Raw genomic sequence first — 19,524 nt, forward strand, 5'->3', positions numbered from 1 at the left:
ATATATCTATTGTTTCTCTCCATTTCTAGTACGGGTTCATTAATACTTGTTTAAAATCGTTAGTAGTGGAAAAAATGGGAGATGAAACCTGGCAAAAACTAAAGTAAGTAGAAGCATTAGACATGTAAATTTTATGTTTAAAAAGCGCTAGAAAACAATGCTATAAAACTAAATATACAAAACAGTCCAAAATCTTCACACGTGTTTTTTGACATTGTATCTGATTGGCTGTTCTTGGTTTATGCTTTTTTTTGAGAAAAAAAACAAAGTTATTTTGGATTTAAAAACACTGTACAAAAAAATCTAGGGGCTCCATTCTTTATTTATAAAGCAGACATTCCCTCAAACATTCCCTGCCAGAGAATATTCCAGGTCCATGTGTTTAAAGGGCAGTTATTATTTCTCAACAAGGAAATGTTTGAGGGAATGTCAGATGCCCTGCTTTATAAATAGAGCCCTAAGTGTTTAAAATATGGAATTATAAAATGTAAATCTAAAATGCAGTGCCCATTTTGTATGCTGTGCCATTATGTACTACAATTTGCTATACATTTTTGATGACAAATGTAGAATATGATGGGCAAATACATAGATAAACTATTTCCTAGCTTATTAAAATAATCATTTATTAATTTAATTAAAGTATGGTATTAATTTTTAAGCATTCATATATAAAATAAATCATGTATATGAGTATAAAATAATGAGCTGTGAATACTTTTCACACTTATTTTTTAAAGGTGTAAGGTTAAAAACCTTACTAGACACCTTAAATATGTCCATGGTATTACATACAGGCAATTAAACACCAACTTTTAGTTAATGAAATGTTAGTAATTCTCAAACATTGTGTACAAGAGCCAAAAAATAGGACAAATTGCATTCTATTACCTTACATCTTCTATTTGAACAGGCAAGTAAAGCTTTCAGCTCCTTCCCACATTTGACAAGCTTCTCATTTGCCTCTATGATAGAGAAGCCCATTGTTTTCAGAACTCAAAGAGTCATAGTAGTAACTAATCTATGTTTTGCCCACACAAATGTACACATCCCCTATGGGGGTAAGTGCTACAGATACTACCTTGCAGCGCTATTTCTAGGTTTTCACTTTTATGTATTGCTTTCAGATGCAGGGGAAGCACCACAACAATTTACCTATAAATTAATATAGACCTAGATAGCAAAAAAAAAAATTTGCCATGTCCATACCAATTCCTATTTTGCATTGTTATGACCCTGGAGGCTTGTTTTGAATTGTTATTTAAAGGTTTCCCTAGCCACTTTCTCTCATTGGGTGTTACCTAAGCTGGGCACTTCCATTATGGGCTATGATAGGACTTGTCAACACAGAGCATGCCAACTTGTCTGGCCTTCCTTGCAGGCTAATCACTGCAAGGCACAAAAGTTATTGACGGTGTGTAAAGTGGCATGGGACTTGTGTTTCATGTACAAGAAAACATTAAATTAAATTTGCATGCAGCTTAAAAAAAAAATCACACTCCCTTGATATCTCCGAAGCTTTCCTGGATTAGATCCCTCGTCGTACTGAAATTTTCCCTGAAAGTGCCAGGCACCACCATCTTCTGTCTAAGTCACCTAAACTGCACTATGCAGTCGCAAGATCGGGTGACGTAGCCTGCTGTAAATTGGAAAAAAGTTCCTATGTCACTGCGCATGCGTGAGATCAGCATTTTTTCCTCATGTAGGACAAAGCCCCTTCTGCACATCCCCGATATCAGGCCTCCTGCTTTGCGCCCCTATTCTGAAGTCAAGGGGCTTCACCTTACAACGATACATTGTATGGTAAGGCACTACTGAAGCTTTATAGAGGACATCAGATGATTATCACTGGAGATGATGTTTCATAATCATTTTCAGTGCCAGATGCATTAACGAGCGCTGTACACAGAGCACAATTTGTACAATGTAGAGGGGAGGACAAGGCACCATCATAGAAATGTACAGTGATATTCCTGATCAGTTCATCAGTCCACAGGTCAAATATTCTCCCAAGACGAACTTGACCGAGCTACTATTATTCAATGCGTGTATGTAGCTCAAGCAGACCTAATTACAAAATATGCATAAAACAAAGATAACACAAACTACTATTAGTAAATTAGGCTTTTTTACATGTTTGTCTATAATAGAAAGAAACAAAGGCATTTCATAATGTTAGATGACAACATTTATGATGTGATACTATTACAGTGATTCTTTTTACCATGGTGGATCCCTTAAAAAGGTCCTCAGTGAACCCCTTCCATAAATTTTATATCTACACATCACAGTACATTAGTGTGGTGGTCAGTGGGAAGAATTCCTCTTAAGATGCTGGCTAATGGGAAAAATGCCACCCTTAAAGATAGGCAAAAAGATCATTGATGTTGGTTAAACCAGCCGTCGCCAATTGGTGGTCTGCAGGAAAATTTTGGTGGTCTGTAGCTCTGGCCGGTGTGCCCCCGGCAGGGTCAGGAGAAGGACCCTGCTGGGGGGGCGCACCGGCCAGAGCTAGGACCACGTCTCCCGATTGTAGGCTCGGGGTGGTGGGCGGGTTGTGTCTCTGTCTCAAACCTGCGATGACAGAGTGGGTTGGTTCTGGTATCATAACGTCACTCTGGGGGAAATTTCTTCCCCTTTGAGTGACACCCGACTCCCTACGCATACACAGTCCAGAGTCTGTGCATTTAGTGGTCCGAAAAGGTTGGGGACCACTGGGTTAAACTGACCCCTGAGAGGCACAAATTTCTTATTGGTCACGGAACCCTGAGAAACACAGGCTGATATACGATAAATGGAACACTATGATAGTAATTACTTAATAATAACTTGTCACTGGTTCAGGTATTACAAACAGTTAGTGGTGTGGTCTACCTAAACACTTTCAGACAGCACCAGAGACAGGAATGATCTTGTGTATAACATTGCACTATTATATGGTCAGTGCTAAGGTTGAACAGATGTATATTTGTTTTGCAGAAGTTTGGCCGGTGTTCAGGATACATTTATGACTTATGAAGTTTATGATGATGCTATTACAATACGAATGGTTAAAGAAGCTTGCAATATGCTTAGTAAGTGCTCTCTTAATTTAAATATCTACAAATACATCCTTGAATATAGTTATGTTTAGAAGTGCAAAATAATATTATCTTTATGTTTACCTGGGTCTGATTTATGAAAGCTTTCCAAGAATTGAAAAGACAGACTAACATGGGTGAGCGTGGGTGATCCAGCAAACCTGGAATAGATTTCTTAAAAATCATTTGTATTAGTCGGAAAATGTTTTTTTATCCTGGACCAGATACACTCCAGGTTGACTGGATCACCCCGGTTCTCCCTTATGATAGTCTATTTTCCCCAGCTTTAATAAATCAGGGCGTCTGTGTCTAAAGTATCTTTTCTTTGCTCCTTCCCCTGATATGCTCCCTCTGCCCTTTTCCATTGATGTATCCCTAATTTAACAATTTTTTAACAGTATAAATGTATTTTTGTGTTTTCAGATGTATCAGAGGAAGAAGTTTTAAAGCTATTTGGAGAGTATTTCTTCTCCTTTTGTAAACAGTCTGGATATGATAGAATGTTACGAACCTTGGGGGGAAATCTAATGGAATTTATTGAGAATTTAGATGCCCTTCATAGTTTTCTGACACTTTCTTATAAGGTAATGCTAAATGCACCATTCTGTGTGTTATTTTGTGAATTCTAAAATATTGTTGATCACATCTATCTTTTATTTAATTTTTTTATCTATTATTTAATTTTTATGATAAGCTTTGATAATGATGTATCTGGCACTCTGCCTCCATTAAGGGTGGGGACTGTTTGTATTGGTGAATTATTCATGCACTCATTACCTGGACATGTTTGGTTGCTGGGTTGAATGAAAACATTGACACAGCCACTACATAAATTAATTGACAGATTGACAGAAGTGTCTGTAAATTTCTGTGTAAAGAAATAATATCATGGTATACAAACACACATATACATTCACTTATTTATAATGCACAGTTTTTCTTAATATTATTATCACTACCTTGTACTAGTGAATATTCCCACAGACACTAGATCAATAATGGCCCATGGGCCAGATACAGTCTTATGCTTGCCTTTAACTGGCTCTTTGGGTATTATTACTCCCACTGACGCCAATGATAAGGTACCTCCTATTGCCATGAATGAGTGGGCACTATTCCTCCCAATGATACCAATTATAGGGCATTATTCCATACCAATAATGGGTCATTATCCCTCCCATCAACACCATTGATACCAATGATGAGGCAATATTACTCCCATTGACACCAATGATGGTGCACTTCTCCTCCCATTGACACCAATAAAGAGGCACTATTCCACCCATTGACACCAATGATGGGGCACTATTACTCCCATTACCACTAATGATGGGGCAAATGTCCTCTTATTGACACCAATAATGGGGCACTATTTCACCCATTGACACCAATGATGGGGCACTATTCCTCGCACTGACGTCAATGATGAGGCACTATTGCTCCCATTGACAACAATGATGGGGCACAATTCCTCTAATGGACACCAATGATGGTGCACTACTCCACCCATTGACACCAATGACAGGGCACTATTCCTCACACTGACATCAATGATGAGGCAATATTACTCCCATTGACAGCAATGATAGGGCACATTTCCTCTTATTGACACCAGTAATGGGGCACTATTCCACCCATTGACACCAATGATGGGGCACAATTCCTCTTATTGACACCAATGATGGGGCACAATTCCTCTTATTGACACCAATGATGGGGTACTATTCCACCCATTGACACCAATGATGGGGCAATATTACTCCCATTGACAAAAATTATGGGGCACAGTTCCTCTTATTAACACCAAGGATGGGACACATTTCCTCTTAATGACACCAATAATGGGGCACTATTCCACCCATTTACACCAGCGATGGGGCACTGTTCCTCGCCCTGACGTCAATGATGAGGCAATATTACTCCCATTGACAACAATAATTGGGGCCCTATTCCTCTTATTAACACCAATGATGGGGCCCTATTCCTCTTATTAACACCTATGATGGGGCACTATTCCTCCCATTGACACAAATAATAGGGCACTATTCCATTGACACCATCAATGGCGCACTATTCCTTCCACTAACTCTAACAATTGCTTCCATTTCCACCAACGATGATGCATTATTCCTCTTCCTGCTAACTACAAACAATAAGCCATTTTTGTTGTTCAATCATTTCTATATATTTTACAGCAAAATAACATAAATAACCAACCATATTCAACAGGAAATGAATGCACCTTCTTTTCGAGTGGAGAAAAAACACGATGGCACCATGCTTCTTCATTACTACTCTGACAGAAGTGGATTTTACCATATAGTGCCAGGTATGGGCAAATCTTGGCTTTCATACTTTTTAAAGGGGGTTACAAAACATTGTGCAGGTAGTGATAATGTGCTGTCCTATACTGTCTAACTAGCAAATACAACAAATACTGGAAATGTGCTAAATCTCTTATACTGGTAATAAATCATATGCACATATGCTAAATCTCAAGTGTTTCCATAAAAACCTGTATTGAAGAAAAAATGACACGTCAGACCATTTCTGTTACTGTGTTTTGATTACTAAAAGCACCAGGTCTAACTTTGCTGCCCAACAGACTGCACAATATTTAGACACCCTGCAAAAGTGTTGTAACAAAAACAGTGGAAGTAAGCTTATAATAATGTTATAGGTTGTTATTACAATGTCTATCTAGCTGTTTATGTTTCCCTGTGATTTCAGTTGGGATTTATTTTCTTTACACTTCCAATAGCCCTGATTGTTTTCACTTTCTCCCACAGGGATAATAGAATCTGTAGCAAAAGATTTCTTTGACAGCGAAATAACCATGAGCATTGTCTACCAAACGAAGGAGAAGGAGCGTACTGGGAAGCGTGAACATGTTATATTTGAGGTTCTCCAGAAGTCAAAAGAAGGTCAAAAGAAAACAATAAAGCCGAGGCAAAACTTAGAAGATAAAGATCACTCACTTCAAGATCAGGTAGCCATTTTTACTACAGAAATACTAAAGTTTAGAACGCAAACTTTACAGTATGGCACTGTCATTGGTCAGTTTTTAAAAAAAAGGGGCAAATAGTGATTGTGAGTGCTTTTGAGGAATTTCTTGGAAAGCATTAGAAAATCTTTGTATGGTAATGCATCCTTGTAATGTTTACCAGTAAAACCTTACAAGACTGAATAGTTTTTTTATTCATTGTGATATTTGATTTGAACAAGTTTTGTAGAACTTTTGGGTCACTCATGGCCACCATCATTTAAGATTATATTACCACCATTCTTAGAACAACTAGGGACTTTAAAGACACATAAATGTCACCATTTAAGTCTTTCAGCACACTATATTTCCATAAAGTAACATTTATTAAAAATTTTAAACTTCAAACCGTGTCTAATCACCAAATACAGCAAGTAAATTGTATATATACTTGTACATTTTCATTCCCTCTTTTTTTCAACATGTTTCTCAGCCTCCTTTTCTGCTTCACGAGGAAAGACTTAGATGAGGATGTAGTGTCCTAAAAAATGTCACCAATGATGAGCCCCAAGCAGGACAGGAAGAACAGGAAGCTAGTCTATGGCTTCACTCAAAATTTTATATCTTAAATAATCAAATGACTTCTTGACTTCAAAATCAATTTTAGTTCCTTATATAATCTGAAAATAGCCCCAATAGACACTCAATTATTAATCAATTGCTTGGATTCTGAATATTTTAAATTAATTTTAAAGGAATCTTATTGAAAAGTTTTGAGTGAAGCAATAGACCACCTAAGTTGTTGTGGTAGCTGTTCCAGTATTTGCTAATTAGATGTTATTTTGAAGTGGATATTTAATACCTTATACCTTTATGGAAATATGGTGTGCTGAAAGGTTAAATGTATGTGCCTTGAAAGTTCCTAGTTGTTTTAGGAATGTTTTAATGTCTTGGGAATGGGAAATGAGGCAATAGGTCAAAATTATACAAAACTACTCTTTTTTTTCTTTTACACACAGGATCAGATTGACGGGGAAGTAAGCACTAATGCAAATAAGATATTCCCTTGCTGCCCATTAAAAAAATCTCATTGGGATATCATAAGGAATGTGGTTATGTTCGGAAGAGGTGGGTGACCGATTTCAAGATCTCTTATTTTGCCCAACTTACACATTCCTTTCTATTCCTAACACCCGTTTAAATATTGAATACACCAAAGCTTCTAATAAAATAGGCCTGTAAAGACAAAGGTTTCAGCCATTCCCTTCTCCATACACAAATATAATAAACATTTTGGCCTGAGCTGACAACTGCTTTGAAAAATGGTGACCATTAATAGTGGTTGACAATTGCTATTCTCCAGGTAGCAGTGAGGAAAAGAAATTGACTTGGATTTATGAGCATTTGCTGAAAACAATTGCAGTAAGGTTGTGATCAGGGGGGGAAGTGCGATGGGCATGCGTGGGATTGCTTTGTCCTCACTATTTTCGGAATGCACATGGGTGCCCACTCCTATTCTGCACTGATCGGGTGTGCTATATTGGCAACCGCCATAAAGTTTTGGTGGTCCGTGGCTCTTGCCGGTCCGTCCCCCCAAGGGTTCAGGAGAAGGACCCCACTGGGGGGGGCGCACTGGCCAGAACCACAGACCATGTCTCTAGTATAGAATTGCAGGCTCAGGGAGGTAGACAGGTTGTCTCTCTAAACACAACCTGCCCACTCTCCCTTTGCAGGCTCAGACCTGTGATGGGAGAGTGGGCGGGTTCTGGTATCATGACATCACTCTTGACACTCATGACATCACTTTGAGTAACATACGGCACCCTGCGCATGCGCGGTCTGGACTCCGTAAAGTGCCCCCTCTTTTTTTACGACTACACCTCTGGCTGTGATTCTCTTATTGGACCATTGCTTTGGAAGCACTCTAATTGGTTTTGAAGCACTCAGATTGACCCTCTAATGATCTTCCAATTCAGCGAACATTTAAACATAATGGACACATTAGTTACGGGAAGCAGGAAATTAGAATTCTCACATTAAGCCTTTATAAAAAGGAACTCAATGTCACCCAAATTTTATTAAGATGATTTTGTTCCTATTCATGTTTTAATATTTTTTATATTTTAATTGTGAAAACAAAGTGATTTTTTGTTAAAACAAAGAATTGTTTCCATTCTGTTTCCTTTTGTTCAGGAAGTTTGATCAACTCCTTTCAACCAGTTTATCCAGACAGATTGTGGATAGATGTGAAGGCATTCTGCAATGAATTTCCCTTCCATATTGTGTTTGATAAAGAGGTAAAAGTAAAAATAATGCAATCTTTTAAAATAACACATCAACACTGTGTTGATGTGAGCCAACCATGTGCTACCTGAGCCACCATAGGCTGGGACAAAGACAGCCCTTTGATAACCAGATTTTGGAAAATGTGGTGATGGCCAAGTATGATAGAGGTGAAAGTTTAAATCAGCCTAATCTGTTTTGTAATCAAGGCGTATAATCATGTACACACAAGCAATCCTGGCATCACTGGTGATTATTGTCTCTTGTTTGTTAAGACGCTGCCGTGCAACAAATCTACCGGCTTCAAAGAAAACCCAACAACTTATTACTGTGCTTGGTAATTATCAGGGGTGTCCAACTCGTTCCCAAGGGCTATAATATGGGGACAACATTTTTATTGTTTCTTTTATATACAGAAATAAATTAGGTAAATTATGCTTTACAGATTGAGAAAATTATTTATTTATTTATATTAAAATCCTGCTCTGTATGTGGTTTTCAAGGACTGGAGTTGAACAGCCCTGGTATACGTGAACAAAACCCCATTTAGTAAAATTCTGTCTGGGATTAGGATTACCTGTCACAATGTGTGTCACAAATCCAAATAATAGGAGGCATGTTGTTCATTTAGATAATTGCTACTGAGCAACTCGAATAATGCATTGTGGACTTGCTTCATACATATTTGTTATTGAAAATGGCATGATACCTGTAATATATGCAAATATGCTACTAATATGAACAGAATAGTCTTGATAAGATCTGGATTTACCTATAAATGTTCCACACCTAATGGAAAATGAAAATGTTGTGGTTTGGTGCCGTATCTTTAGACCAGCATCTCTATGTCGAGGTGCACAAGTGCCTTTTGCTATGTACAATCCTTCAGATCCACAAATGAGATCTTAACCTTTTGATTTTTGCTTTTCTAAAGACAATGATTTCTTTTTTATTTAACCAATCTGTACAATGTGTTCTTTTACCTGTACAGCTGAAGGTAAAACAGGCTGGAGTCAACATACAGAAATATGTCCCTGGAATACAGACAATGGACATCAGGCTGGATGAATATTTCAGCATCGTACATCCACAAGTTACATTTACCATTTCTAACATTCAGACATTTACTAACAGCCAGTTTGTGTTGAGAACCAAGAGGGAAATGATGCCAGAATCCTGGAAGAAGCAACCAATGCTAAAACTCAGAGGTACTATTGTGTTTCATTCTAATATTGTGTTTCTACTAATGATATTAATGCCTGTATACAGTGTTGTCTTGTACTTACACACTGTGGTACAACTGCTACATATAAAAATCACACAAAACAAACCACATTAAATGTAAGTTATGATCATTGTAGCTGGTCAAACATCAAACAAGTTGATTGAATTTCAGATCAATTGAATAATTATTGTTTTTTGTATAGATTGTATAGATAGCCAAAAAGATTATTGGTGTCAGATATTCTGATCTGAGAGGCACAAATTGCTCATTACTCTAGGAACCCCTAGCAATTCTGTAAGAACCCTAATAGAGAAATGAATTGATCTAGATCTAGACAATCTGCCTGCAATTAATTTTCATTGAAGCTATCAGTTTGGGGGTTTTGTTCTGCTTTACTATGCCATGGCAAAATGTAATTTATTTCCAGATGTAATTTACCAGTTATAAATTCCAATATGAAATAGCTTTAGAAGACTTATTTAATGTAAAGGAGTTGGTTTTATATTATATAAAATTACAATGTATTCCAATTCCCCATACATATGTAAAACACAATGATACAATTTACATAACAATGTATATAAAAATCAGATTACCCAATTTTATAAAATTGTCTCTGACCTTAGAATATCATGAACAATAATATGCTCACAAACCATTGGAAATGCTCTGGATCTTCCCATTTCTAATCTAATATTTCTTACAAGGATGTATGATTTGGATGGAATCCATACAATGCATGATCTACATGTGTTCTCCAAAGTTACGCAGTCTACAGGAACTTGAAGAAAGAAAAATGCATATTTCTGATATAGCAAAACATGATGTAACCAGGGACCTGATCCTGCTAAACCACCAGAGACTGGCTGAGATGGAACTCTCAAACCAGCTGGAGAGGAAAAAAGAAGAGTTACGTATCCTGTCCAGAACTCTGGAGATCGAGAAGAAGAAGACAGAGACCTTGCTGTATGCCATGCTGCCCCCTCATGTGGCCAATCAGCTTAAGGAAGGCAAGAAAGTTCAAGCAGGTATATCTACCAATATTATTTCTCTCCGTCTAGTCTTGCTCTCCTAAATATTTTAATCTGCGATTAATCAACTTCTGTTAACTTCCACAAAACGTTCATGATGTTCCAGTATAGGTTTGGAAGTCCAAGACCTAGTGTGGTCTGAACACCATGAAGCCTTTTGTTTTCCTACCTCCCTTCTCTTTTATTCAAACTACTTAGCTATCACAAGGGAAGGAGGCCTAAAGACTTACAAATCTGAATGCAATCATTAATGTGTTAGTTCACCAGTACCCCATAGGTACCTATATTGATTCTAAATAGATAATGTCTGCAACCTATGCAATGGCACTAGATGTTCTAATCATTTACAATACTCCTTTTTCTATGAGTCAGTTCTAATGTTCATATTAGCCGTATTCAAAGTTGGATTCTAATATTTTGCAATAAACTTGGGTGGAAAGTGTTACACTGTGAAAAATATTATAAACAATATATTGCAATTCTTTTATACACTTACGCTGGAGTTGTAGGAAAAGCCACCAAGTGCAAACCACTTTGACTGTATCACTAAACTAATAAAATACTCATTTTTGGGAGAAAAATGTAAAAAAATTTAAACAGCAACTGGAACCCAATTGTCACCTGCTATAGATATATGTTTTGATGCACTATTTCATTTTTTGTTGCAGGAGAATTTCCAACTTGCACAATACTCTTCAGTGATGTAGTAACGTTTACCAACATATGTTCTGCTTGTGAACCCATCCAAATCGTCAACATGCTCAATGCAATGTACTCAAGATTTGACCGTCTTACGAATGTCCATGATGTGTACAAGGTAAAGCTGTAACACAGCTAAACACACACAAAATAAGTAAAGCATGACCCAAACATCAGGTCTAGGATCATTATTGTTGGTCCATTGCCTTCTTCATAGCCGGTAATGTTCAAATAAACAGTAAAAAAAGGGTGGACCTCCAATAGTTTGTAGCCAAAAACATCAGCAGATTATCAGCAGCAATCTAGAATATTTTAGGACTTGGATGTGTTTACCATGTACTTGTGGAGAAATACGAACATCTAACAACTGATAAATTGTAAAAATTTGTCATATACAGGCATTATACTAATTTCTGTAAGTATTGTTTTGATATTATAGGCGGAATTAAAGTCTGATTACAATACCATGCTGGAGCTAAAGCACATATAAACCTTAAATTGAACAAGGGAAATTCTTAAAGTGATCATGTTGATTAGTTTAATTACAAATATTACAAGTTGATAAACCCAATATGTAGCTGAGCGCTATCCACATAGCCAGGACCCCTTCTGCCTTGTAGGTCCTACAAATACGTCTTTCCCGTAACTACAAGTCTTGTATCTTCTTAAGTAAAACTACCACTATGTGCTACAGTACAACTACCAATATGTTTTACTTACAGGTAGAAACTATAGGAGATGCATACATGGTGGTGGGAGGTGTTCCGGTACCTGTGGAAACTCATGTTGAAAGAGTTGCAAATTTTGCCCTTGGTATGAGAATAGCAGCAAGAGAAGTAATCAGTCCTATAACTGGTGATCCTATCCAGGTAATTCTTTTGTATTTGAATACTCCATGAATGTAGGTGCAGTTATACGACTGTAGTGAGAGTTTATAACATGCCTATTGCCCTATGCTTTTTTTTTTTTTTTACATTCATGAAAAATCTGGTTCACAACATTGTGCATTTTAATTTAATCTCAGGGCTCACCTGAATGCCCTTTTTACACACGTAAAGCCTTAGTCACATTGTGCTCTAGACTCAAGTCTTCTCTTTGGGTTTCCATGTCATTCCTTGTGTGAAGTGGACACTTACCACTGGCTGTCCAGTGGCAGGATTCTCTCAGGATCCAGAAGAGGAGTCTGCAGAAGTGACCTTAGCACAAGGGAGTTGTAGAGCAGGGGTCCCCAACCCCTGGTCCGCACCCGCTATTGAGCCACGGCTCTGGTCAGTGCACCCCTTAGTGGAGTTCAGGAGAAAGACCCTGCTTGGGGGGGCCACCAGCCAGATCCGCAGGCCATGGCTCCTGTATGGATTGCAGGCTCAAGACGGTGGGCGGGTTGTATCCCTGGGGCAGGCTCAGTCCTTTGATGGGAGAGTGGGCAGGTTCTGGCATTATGATGTCACTCTGGGGGGAAGTTTCTTCCCCTTTGAGTGGCACACGGCACCCTGCTCATGTGCGGTCCGGCGTCCGTGCATTTAGTGGTCCATGAGCTCCAAAAGTTTGGGGACCACTGCTGTAGAGGATTTATTTGCGTTGGCACATCTAAAGTAATGGACCAAAAATTAAGCTGCCAAGAGTGCTAGACAAGCAGATTTATCTTGCAGAGTATATCTTGCATCACAAATTAACAAAAAATAATGCAGGATGAGTTTAAAAGGAGATGAGTGTAATAATGAGATGAGGTTGGTTGAGTCCTAAAGTCCAACTGAAGTTTCACAGCTATTTTAATGCTTTATGTTTGTGTACCATGGTGTGATTTTGAAGTACTATAGTACAAAGTACCAGATCTATTTGTATGCATATTTGTTTCTATGACATCAGTCGGATTTAAAAGAGGAAATGAAGTAAGATCAAAGTCGTCAAATTGCCAGTGGATTAGCATAAGCAATCACATGTGGCTTCCATGCTTCACAGTCCTCTCCCACTCTTCACTGTTGGCCAATGAGGATACTTCACAGTTGGGCCAATAGTAAAGAGCAAAAAATAGCAAAAGATTAAAACTTGTAACAATGTTCAAACCAGGTATTTTCAGGATAAGAACTTATAGGGTAGAAAAGAAGGAAATAATGTATTGGCGCCTGCTATGACATTTTACCAGACTGTTGTTATTAGTTATTTCTGTCTGTGCCTCCATTGTGTACAACAGTCAGAGCAGGAAACCCTGATTTTTTTTCTACAGTTTGCTATAGTAGAAATGATTGAAAATGCTGCATAGTGTATGGCTAGCTTTACAGGTCGTCTCCCTCTGCCAACCTGTGACTGGGCATTGAAGAACAAAGATTGATGAGCTCATTTCTCTGTTGATCCTATCATCATGAAGTTTGTTAGCACATGGCACAACACAGTTGATTAGCTCTTTATGATACTTCTCCCTCTCCCACCCGGAGCTTTACTAAATCAAGTCACATTCAGGTAATAAATGTAAAACATTGGTAGCTTTGTAAGTTATCATTTTATCTTTCCTAATGACATGAAAATTGACTTGGTGAATATAGAGTTGCGCAAATTTCCACCTAAGCAAAATTTTGGTAAATAACACTTTTATCATTTCAGATCAGAGTTGGAATTCACACAGGGCCTGTATTAGCAGGAGTTGTTGGCGATAAAATGCCCAGGTATTGCCTATTTGGAGATACTGTGAACACAGCTTCCAGAATGGAGAGCCATGGGGTGCCAGATAAAATCCACCTTAGTCCAACAACTTTTCAGTAAGAACACATTTTATTACTATAGGAAAAGTCTAGGAATACAATTAGCTACTCATAATATAACATTTTGCTGTATACTGTATTTACCCATTTGAGTAACAACACAATACCTTATCTTTGGTTCTAATAAACCTTTTTAAGACTGAGTGCCATTGAAGCATAAATGCCCAGACAAAACTTACCAGTGGTGATATGAATCCATTAACTCGTCTTGATCAGACATCGCTCTTCATTCTGTGGAGAGGGGAAATAAAACTCTAGCAAATGTATACAACTTAACTTTCCTATTTAAATAACTGTAACTTTGCTTTTACAGCTTATCTCAAACAGAACAATAAACTTCTCTTATTTGGTCCCTTTTATGCTGTTTAATAAACTATTATAGGAGGGGTCTTCAAAAAGTTTCTGTATATTCATACTTTTTCTTTGGAAATGCTGAGGATGAGAGTAGTAGTAATTGGTCGTCTCTGGAAGCTTCATGTGACCAGTGTGTTTGGCTAGCTGGGTTGCCTTGCAGTTAGTATGAGTTGTCACACTGGTGAAGATGGCTGCAAAACCTATGAATTGCATCTACGAGGAACAGCATTCTGTCATTCGATTTTTGTAGGCAGAAGGTGTGCCAGGAGCACAATCTCATATATGCTCAGTATGGGGATAATGTTCTTTCTCGTACAATGGTCTATGAATGGATCTACTATAGAAAAAACAGCTTACAGTCCAGATTTAGTGCAATCTGATTTCCACCTTGAACCGCTCAAAAAAGATTTAAGGGGAAGAAGATTTTTATGTGATGATTAAGCAGCAGTGCATCAGTGTCTATGCTCTCTACCAAAATCAGTTTTTGCTGATGGCATTAAAATGTTATTATGATGTTGGGAAAAATGCCCTGCAAGAGAAGGACCATTATACTCACATTGACTGTGGAATGCGTCTTCTTCATTCCTTCTGTTTCAGCCCGGCAGTTTGTCAGTTTTTTTTTGACATTGGGAGTCCTTATCCCACATGCAGTGGCTTCTTTCTATGTCCCCATAGGAAGTGGCAGTGACGTAGGATGGAACACAGAATGCCACAGGTAACAAAGCAGTATCCTGGAGGTGGCAAATAAGGGATATAGGCTGCAGTAAAGTATTGTACCTCTTATCTTGCAGGGTACTGTGGGTCCCAGGTACTGCCTAATCTCTTTATAAAATGCTTCTCTTTAACACCATAACTTTCCATAGGGCCTTGAAACACAAGAACTTTGACATAGTGGAGAGAGGAGTCATTGATGTCAAAGGAAAAGGGAAAATGAACACATATTTCCTCATTAGGAATTTACATTTATCTGAAGAAGAAATTATGGGCATGCCGAAATGTGAAGACCCTCAGACAGACTGTAATGTGACTGCTGGTAAGTGCTGACATTTGTGTTCTACATTTTGTAAACCCTTTGTCCCATATCCCCTAAATTATAGAAAAATGGTCTTGGAGGATTTTTACCTTCATTTCCTGTACAAGTAACAAGTGACCTTGGAACACTGTGCGTGTGCCTTGCATGATCTGTACCCTTCAGCAATAATGATCTGCCAAACTGGAAATTATTTTTTTCCTGTATTAGTGAGCCATGTGCTACCATTTTAATGTTTTGTAACCTTATATCATAATGAGGTTAAAAAAAACTTGTTTATTAATATTTATATATATGGAATATAAATTTGTTCTTTCTTTAATGGCAAACACTGAATGACAAATAATTCAACCTCCATTTGTCCCATGTTGCTGTCCTTGTGGGTGAAATCAATGTAATGAATGACTTAGCTCTGTCTGATCTTTGTATTGTTTTGGCCTCATACTCTTTCACATGTAATGGTAGGAACCTTGCACCCATCTAAACTTCCTTTTGAATGTGTATAGGTTCTCAGACTTCAAAAGTGCACTTAAAGTGGAACTAAACTAAAAACAGAAAAATGGCACTTACCCTAAATCTCGCAGGTCCTTTAATGGCGCTGGTCCTTCTGACGATCCAATCTTGTATTGTCCTGAGATTTCTCTTTGTCCGGGCACTGCCATCTTCAGTCTTCTTTCGTAGTCACTGGATCACGCACTGAGCAGGTGTAAGATCATTTGACGTAGCCGCCGTCAAGGGGGAAAAAAAAGAGAGCTGATCCCACTGCCCATGCAAGAAATCAATATATCTTTCCCCTAGGAGGAAAAATGCCCCTACTGCTCATGCCAGAGATCAAGGCATGCGCAGAAGGAGCAGCCAGAGCCTTCTGGGATGCATGACGTAGGTATCCGGTGAGGCTCTGCACTCCCATTAGGTCTTGATTCCTGCGGCATATTTTTTTTTTTCCACCAACATTTTTACTGTATATAAAAGGGTTGTCTACCTTTCTATGTAAAGTAAAAATGTTGAGTTTAGGTACGCTTTAAGGAGTACCATAGTTTCACTATAATAAATACATATGTGGACAAATGTTTGTTGACAACTGAAGATCACACCTATACCAGTGTGTTGGACATCTTATTCCAAATCCATGATCATATGCAGTGGCGATCTTAGGGAGCTACAAAAGGTGCCACTGCATTAAGGCCCTGGACCCTCCCCAGCCAACAGGGGCCCCAAGTCAGTTCTGCAAAGGGGCCCACTGTTGGCTTTGTCCACACCTATCCACTCTTGGGAAAGATTCCACAAGATTTTGGTGTTTTTGTAAAGGCAGATTTGTCTTAAAATTTCAGTGTACTGTACCAATATCTAAAGCCTACAGTGCATGGCTTGGGAATCCTTCCACAGATGCTTGGTAGGGAATTGACAGAGTCAAGCCAAACTTGGACCCACTGGTGATTTCTAGGGAAGGGTTTTGAGGCAGAGTTGCAAGAATACTATCATCATATATGATGTGTTAGGTGTGCTGCATTGTGTGTGACAATTTGAACAGGGAGATTTCGAGTTCTCTAGGCTGCTTATCTTTATTTTCTGTGCAAAAGATTTCCTCATATTCAAATTTCTTTGCATGCTTTGTTACTTGCTCAGAACTCTAAAATAGGATAGGTGTGGCAGATCCCAACTGACCCCCTTTTTGCTATTTACTGGAGTTTGTTATGTAGAATTGATGCAATGTAGTAAATTTCCACCTTGCCAAAAATTCCAGGAAGGATCTGCGGTTCCTGTTGGGTAAACATAACAAATATTCTTTTTTTTAAGTTTCAGATCAATTACAAACTATAGAGGACTGTGTGAAAAATGGAAAAGAAGACAAAGACATTGAATTAGATCAAAAGATTAGTAATACAATCAATCAGTCAACAACTATTGCTACTTCAAGAACATGCTGTATTTTATAGACAACTAATAGAACAATATTTTACAAGCACTTGGCTTTTTATAATATATATATAATTATGAAACAAACATCTTTAATTCTCAGTATATTTTTCAATTGAATGCTATTCTAGAAAAATTAGTACAAATATAATCGCTGTCTATCTTTAAAGGAAGAAATAAATGTTTTTTTTTTACTGCTAAACATTTATTTGCATTTAATTTTCTAGGTTTCAGAGACAACTGTTCCTCTTGATGTTAATATGCTGCCCATTCACATTATTTACTATCTGATTTCTATGATCTGCAGCTGTTGACAGATAATTGACCAACAATTCTAAATAACTAGCTTTACCTCTGGCTGCCTTGGTTTTCTTAAACTTTTCTGCAGTTAGCACTATAGGTACTGTAGTTATTCTGTTGACTATGGGAACATGGAATGACTTCATTCCTAAAAAAGCAGCTATAACGCTGCAAAACGCGTCAAATTTTTTTCTCCCTCTAATGGGATAATGGATCATTGGACATATCCTTAGAGGTGTGACATTTTGAATACTTAATGATGGTAAGGACTAGACTAATCTGCTTTGTACAAAAACAAAACATAGCAGTACTTGCTTTTATCATGTATTGTTTAAAAACATTTTGCATACAATAACGTTTGTTTTTAAGTATTTACCCCTTTGAAAGTCCCACTGTCTTGAACTGATTATCAGCTTAAGGGTTCCTTGGCCCCTGGTCTGCCCAGTTGATGGTGAATGTCTAGTTCCAGGGTCAATGCCATTTGGCAGTGCCAGTTGCAGGACACCATTGTTTTTTTTAGCTGTCTGTAAGTAAAGCTACGTACACACGTGCAATAATTGTCATTAGAAAATGAAATGCATGATTATTTTGAACGATCGTATTGTGCACAATTCTGTACATGCTGTAACGATACGATCATTCAAATATAATCCACCAATAATGTACACCCACTAGATACGATCATTTGAACGATGCAGGAAGTGACGTGTACCAGAGAAAGTGTACCGCAGAACCATCCACAATCACTGAACGACCGTACACATAATAGATTGAGAACAATTGTTGCCCAATCAGATCTGCCAGGACGGTCGTTCGTTTCCAGTGACAATCCTCGTTTATCGGCGTTGTTGTGAACTTTTTTTGTTAACGGTCGTTAGTCGTTCATTTCCAACGATAAATATTGCACGTGTGTATGCGCCTTAAGACATTCTGAGCACCATTGTAAGAAGGGACATTTATCCCCCTAGCCACTAATGTAGGAACACTTTCCCACTGATCCCCGTTGAATTGGTTTTAGTAGGATTTCCATGAGACCTAGAAATTATTTTAAGGCTTCTTTTGGGGTAAAATGATTGAGAAAGGCTTAATAAATATATGAACAACATGTAATGCATTGTTCTGCCTTTGAATAAAAGCCATTTCTTATCATTGGATTTAGGATTCTATATGTTTTCAGTGGTTTACAAAACAGGAAAGGTAAGTGTATATCACTTAAGGACTGTATATCCACTCTTTGAGTTCTATTCCTATCAAACATTAGATAAATGTCTATATATAACACATAACACTACTCTATATTACTGTTTCTATTGCAATGTTACTTTTACCTAGTAATGGAAATATGTCTATAAAATGATTTCAATATACTTTTTGGCCAACTCAACTTCTGCTGTTAGAATGTTATCCCATCCTATCTGCATTAACACACATAAACATCACTACAGAATAAATGAGAATTTATATTAAAAGAAAATCATTGTTCAGATGCAGTACATTGCGGTACTCAAAAAGCACTCTGTATAAACTAAAAATGACAAATTTAAAGTGCATTTCTAGTAAAAAAAAAATTTTTATTGTATACTGAATAGTCCCCACAGAAAGATTTACCTACACTACTAAAACATTTCTGTTATTATTATTATTATTACTACACAGTATTTATATAGCGCCAACATATTACACAGCGTTTTACAAAGTCCATAGTCATGTCACTAGCTGTCACTCAAAGGAGCTCACAATCTACCCAATGTCCCTACCATAGTAATATGTCATTATCACAGTCTAAGGACAATTTGGGGGATCCGCATGTTTTTGGAATGTGGGAGAAAATGGGAGTATGTGGTTTATTTTTCCTTACAGTCCTAA

General features: G+C 37.7%; 1 protein-coding gene across 1 annotated transcript in view; it reads left to right on the top strand.

Annotated features, from left to right (window-relative positions):
* The window catches only part of LOC140321876 (guanylate cyclase soluble subunit beta-2-like), a 21,408-nt gene extending 3,797 nt beyond the window's left edge, over nt 1-17,611 (top strand). Inside the window, exons 3-16 of the mRNA XM_072398652.1 lie at nt 30-103; nt 2,980-3,074; nt 3,504-3,664; nt 5,310-5,409; nt 5,870-6,069; nt 7,122-7,191; nt 8,257-8,360; nt 9,338-9,554; nt 10,279-10,599; nt 11,271-11,419; nt 12,024-12,170; nt 13,900-14,054; nt 15,275-15,444; nt 17,586-17,611. Coding sequence (XP_072254753.1) covers nt 30-103; nt 2,980-3,074; nt 3,504-3,664; nt 5,310-5,409; nt 5,870-6,069; nt 7,122-7,191; nt 8,257-8,360; nt 9,338-9,554; nt 10,279-10,599; nt 11,271-11,419; nt 12,024-12,170; nt 13,900-14,054; nt 15,275-15,444; nt 17,586-17,611 — 1,989 coding nt within the window. The remainder of the gene's footprint in view (nt 1-29; nt 104-2,979; nt 3,075-3,503; nt 3,665-5,309; nt 5,410-5,869; nt 6,070-7,121; nt 7,192-8,256; nt 8,361-9,337; nt 9,555-10,278; nt 10,600-11,270; nt 11,420-12,023; nt 12,171-13,899; nt 14,055-15,274; nt 15,445-17,585) is intronic.
* The last annotated feature ends 1,913 nt before the right edge of the window (nt 17,612-19,524 follow it).

The sequence above is a fragment of the Pyxicephalus adspersus genome, chromosome 1 (genome assembly GCF_032062135.1).
Source record: "Pyxicephalus adspersus chromosome 1, UCB_Pads_2.0, whole genome shotgun sequence".
In the NCBI taxonomy this organism is placed as follows: domain Eukaryota; kingdom Metazoa; phylum Chordata; class Amphibia; order Anura; family Pyxicephalidae; genus Pyxicephalus; species Pyxicephalus adspersus.